Here is a 2,987-nt window from a genome sequence, read left to right as displayed (position 1 = left end):
CTATTAGGATAATCTATATTTACTCTTTCTCTAGAAGGTGTAAATGCCATGAATATTTGTTAATTGCTACTTATCTGTTTATCCAAAATCCAATTGCTGGGCCAATAAAAAAACAAAAAAATTAGTCCAAATGCTGGCTTTTAAGCTGAATCCAATCTGGGCTCTATATGCAAAACTGCGATGCACTTGATGTAGTGAGTGATCATTGTGTAATCAATCGTATCGTGTGATATTATTATACCAAGTAACATAAATCAATTAATTAACAATGGATTCATTTTCTCACATATCACTAGCACAACAAAATGTTTCTTGCTTTTGGCCCAGAAAGACACGTTGAGTATTAGACGGCGGGAGTGATCAGCTCCAAGACCTAACATAATCTTTCGCAAAACTTAAACTGCTCTGCTCGTAATAAGTATGTTTAAGAGATTCAACCAAAAAGACTAAAGGAAAACATTGAAAGAATGTATTGCGAATTAGGAGTAAATTGTTAATTTGGGTACTTAAATCAAGAGACTTATTTAGTGAAGCTTAATTATGCTCAAAATATTTTGATTTTAAGGAAGAAAAACAAAAGGTGCTACGAGATAGAAATTGCATTTCGCATTTAATTGAGCTAGTTCTTGTATCTACACTTAATCGAGTTTTACAGAATACTCAGGTCCCATAAAAGCCCAAAAAGACCAAAAGGCAAACAAAATAAAAAATAAAAAGTAAGAACTAAAAGGGCTTGTATTTTATATATAATCATTTTCTTGATTTAATCTTAATCTTGGCCTTTGAAGGAGGCTTGGTACAAGTTACATGAAGGTGGTGTTCTGATCTGAGAGTCTTTTGAGGCCCTTTTGGTTGCGATTTCTTCCTTCTCTTGATCCCAAATGAAGACAGTTTCCTCTTCTCTTTCTCCTTTATAGTTTCAAGCTTCGGCTTCCACAAACGTGACCCAACAAGCTGCTGATACTCCTTTTGCAATTGAGGCGTGGTGCATACTACACTCCTAGTAGTAGCTTTACTTGAGCTCTCGATTTTTTCCTCATTCTCTTCTCTCATCTTCCCTTCTTCCAACAATTGTGATATGAACTCATCCGAAACGCGTATCCTCAAACACCCAGATGTGGTTTTTTGTATATCAAAAGGTTGGCAAGTGGCTGCTTTCTTTAGAAATGCATTTCTTGAGTCTTTAGAGATCAATGGAGACGAAGATGATTCTTGTTGATGAGAGGAGGAGGCAAAGGAAGCTATGGTCACGAATGATAGAACAGATTGGAAGAAATGCTTTGGAAGAAGAAAGTACTTGTGGCCTAGCTGAAGCTCATCGTTCTCTGAAAGAGCTGGGATCTTCTGGCCTATGTAAATTGAATCTGAGCGACACACTAAGTGCTTTGGAAACTCTACCATGAGCTCTGAAGCATGGATAGGTCGGTGGTAGATCTTGACTAGACCATCTGATTTGATAAGCTTTATAGACCCAACTGGTAGTGATGATGGCTTTGGTTCTGGCTCTGGCTGGAGTTGCATGCAGGAGACATGGTTTCCCATTAAGTGGAAACACCAAGGTATCATTTGAAGATTGAAGTATTTGATGATGCCCATTTGCTCATAATAATAATAATCCTCAGATATAAATAAAGCACAACAAAATGGCTCAGACACAGATGTAAGATTTGAGATTTGAGAAGGTCGCGTTAAAAGGTTCCGCCGTTTAGTTAAGCATAAAGTATGACAGAAAACTTGTATTCGATAACGTAACTTTAGTTTGGTCTTTGTGGGGAGGTGAGATATTGATTTGAAGGAAATGAATAATGGTGCAGGTGAGTGTGCGTGAATATATATATATATATATATATATATATATATAGAGATTAGGAAGACTAGATGGGTGAATGGAATTGTGTATGCGTGCATCTTAATATTCCCATTGGACTTGTTCCAAGAGAGAGAGAGAGATATGTGAACATTGAACAGGCGTATAGAGTAGAAAATAGAAACGAGGGCTTGGTTTTTAGCGAGAGAAGACTGAGACGGGAGGCGTGAGACCCGGGTAAAGCTTTATTGGCAAATAACAATTGCACTCACACACATACATACATACATAGTACTTTGCATTTGCTTTTGTTTATTTGAAAAGTTTGACACTTTTGTTTGACTGAAACGTCTTTCTATTCTATCCCAAGGCCAAAATAGAAATTTTGAATTGGATCCCGCCTTTTTTGAGCCTTGCTTTTGTTGTGTACTTATTTTTACTCTACTCAGTCTCCAGTCTACTCCAATAGTTTGACCGAAAATAATTCTACTCGTGTCATGGAATATTGTTCCATGAATAATATTTTCAATTTGCCATTCACATGATGTGGGCCAACCCATGTATTTCATCATCTATTAACTTTGAGCACCTAATTGTTCCATGCGGTATGTATAATTCTCCACTCTACTCACGTCAAGTTGTAAGGTCATGTATTGGCACATTCAAAATCAAAACACAATTTATTTGTATTTGAGTTTTAGTTTTTAGTGTGTTTAAGAAGATCTTGGTGAGATAAACAAGTGGTGTTATTAAAACACAAGACTATTCAAGAAAAACTAAATTTGCAAGCCTTGATACATGTTGATCTATTGAGAATAAATGAATCTCAATAACTGCCTTGACACTTCTCGACCTATTGAGTTTTAGAAAAATTGAATGATAAATTCTGTTTTCGGCCCATGATGACTTGACTTTCTAGGAATTCGTGTACTAGAGATCCAAAGAATAAAAAAAAAACATTTTTTTAGTTATCATAGATAGAGATATACGAATAACAAGAGTTGCTGTGATGTTTACGTGCTTAGGATTTTGTGCCAAGTTACTTCTAGTTCATTCAAGTGTGGATTGAAGAATTTTGCAAAATTACAACAATCAAAAGGGTTATTTGTGGAGTTGGACACAAATAGGAGATTTTGCAAAGGAAAATTTTTCTACAATATCAAGTCCAATTGTGGATTGG

General features: G+C 35.8%; 1 protein-coding gene across 1 annotated transcript; it reads right to left on the bottom strand.

Annotated features, from left to right (window-relative positions):
- Window positions 1–587: 587 nt before the first annotated feature.
- Window positions 588–1,988, bottom strand: LOC142627438 (uncharacterized). Its single transcript, XM_075801301.1, has one exon. The coding sequence runs from the start codon at window positions 1,906–1,908 to the stop codon at window positions 751–753; it is 1,158 nt and encodes a 385-aa protein (XP_075657416.1). The 5' UTR covers window positions 1,909–1,988; the 3' UTR covers window positions 588–750.
- Between the last annotated feature and the right edge of the window lie 999 nt (window positions 1,989–2,987).

The sequence above is a fragment of the Castanea sativa genome, chromosome 3 (genome assembly GCF_040712315.1).
Source record: "Castanea sativa cultivar Marrone di Chiusa Pesio chromosome 3, ASM4071231v1".
In the NCBI taxonomy this organism is placed as follows: domain Eukaryota; kingdom Viridiplantae; phylum Streptophyta; class Magnoliopsida; order Fagales; family Fagaceae; genus Castanea; species Castanea sativa.
Note: the sequence above shows the minus strand (reverse complement) of the source record. Positions and strands in the feature narration are given on the sequence as shown.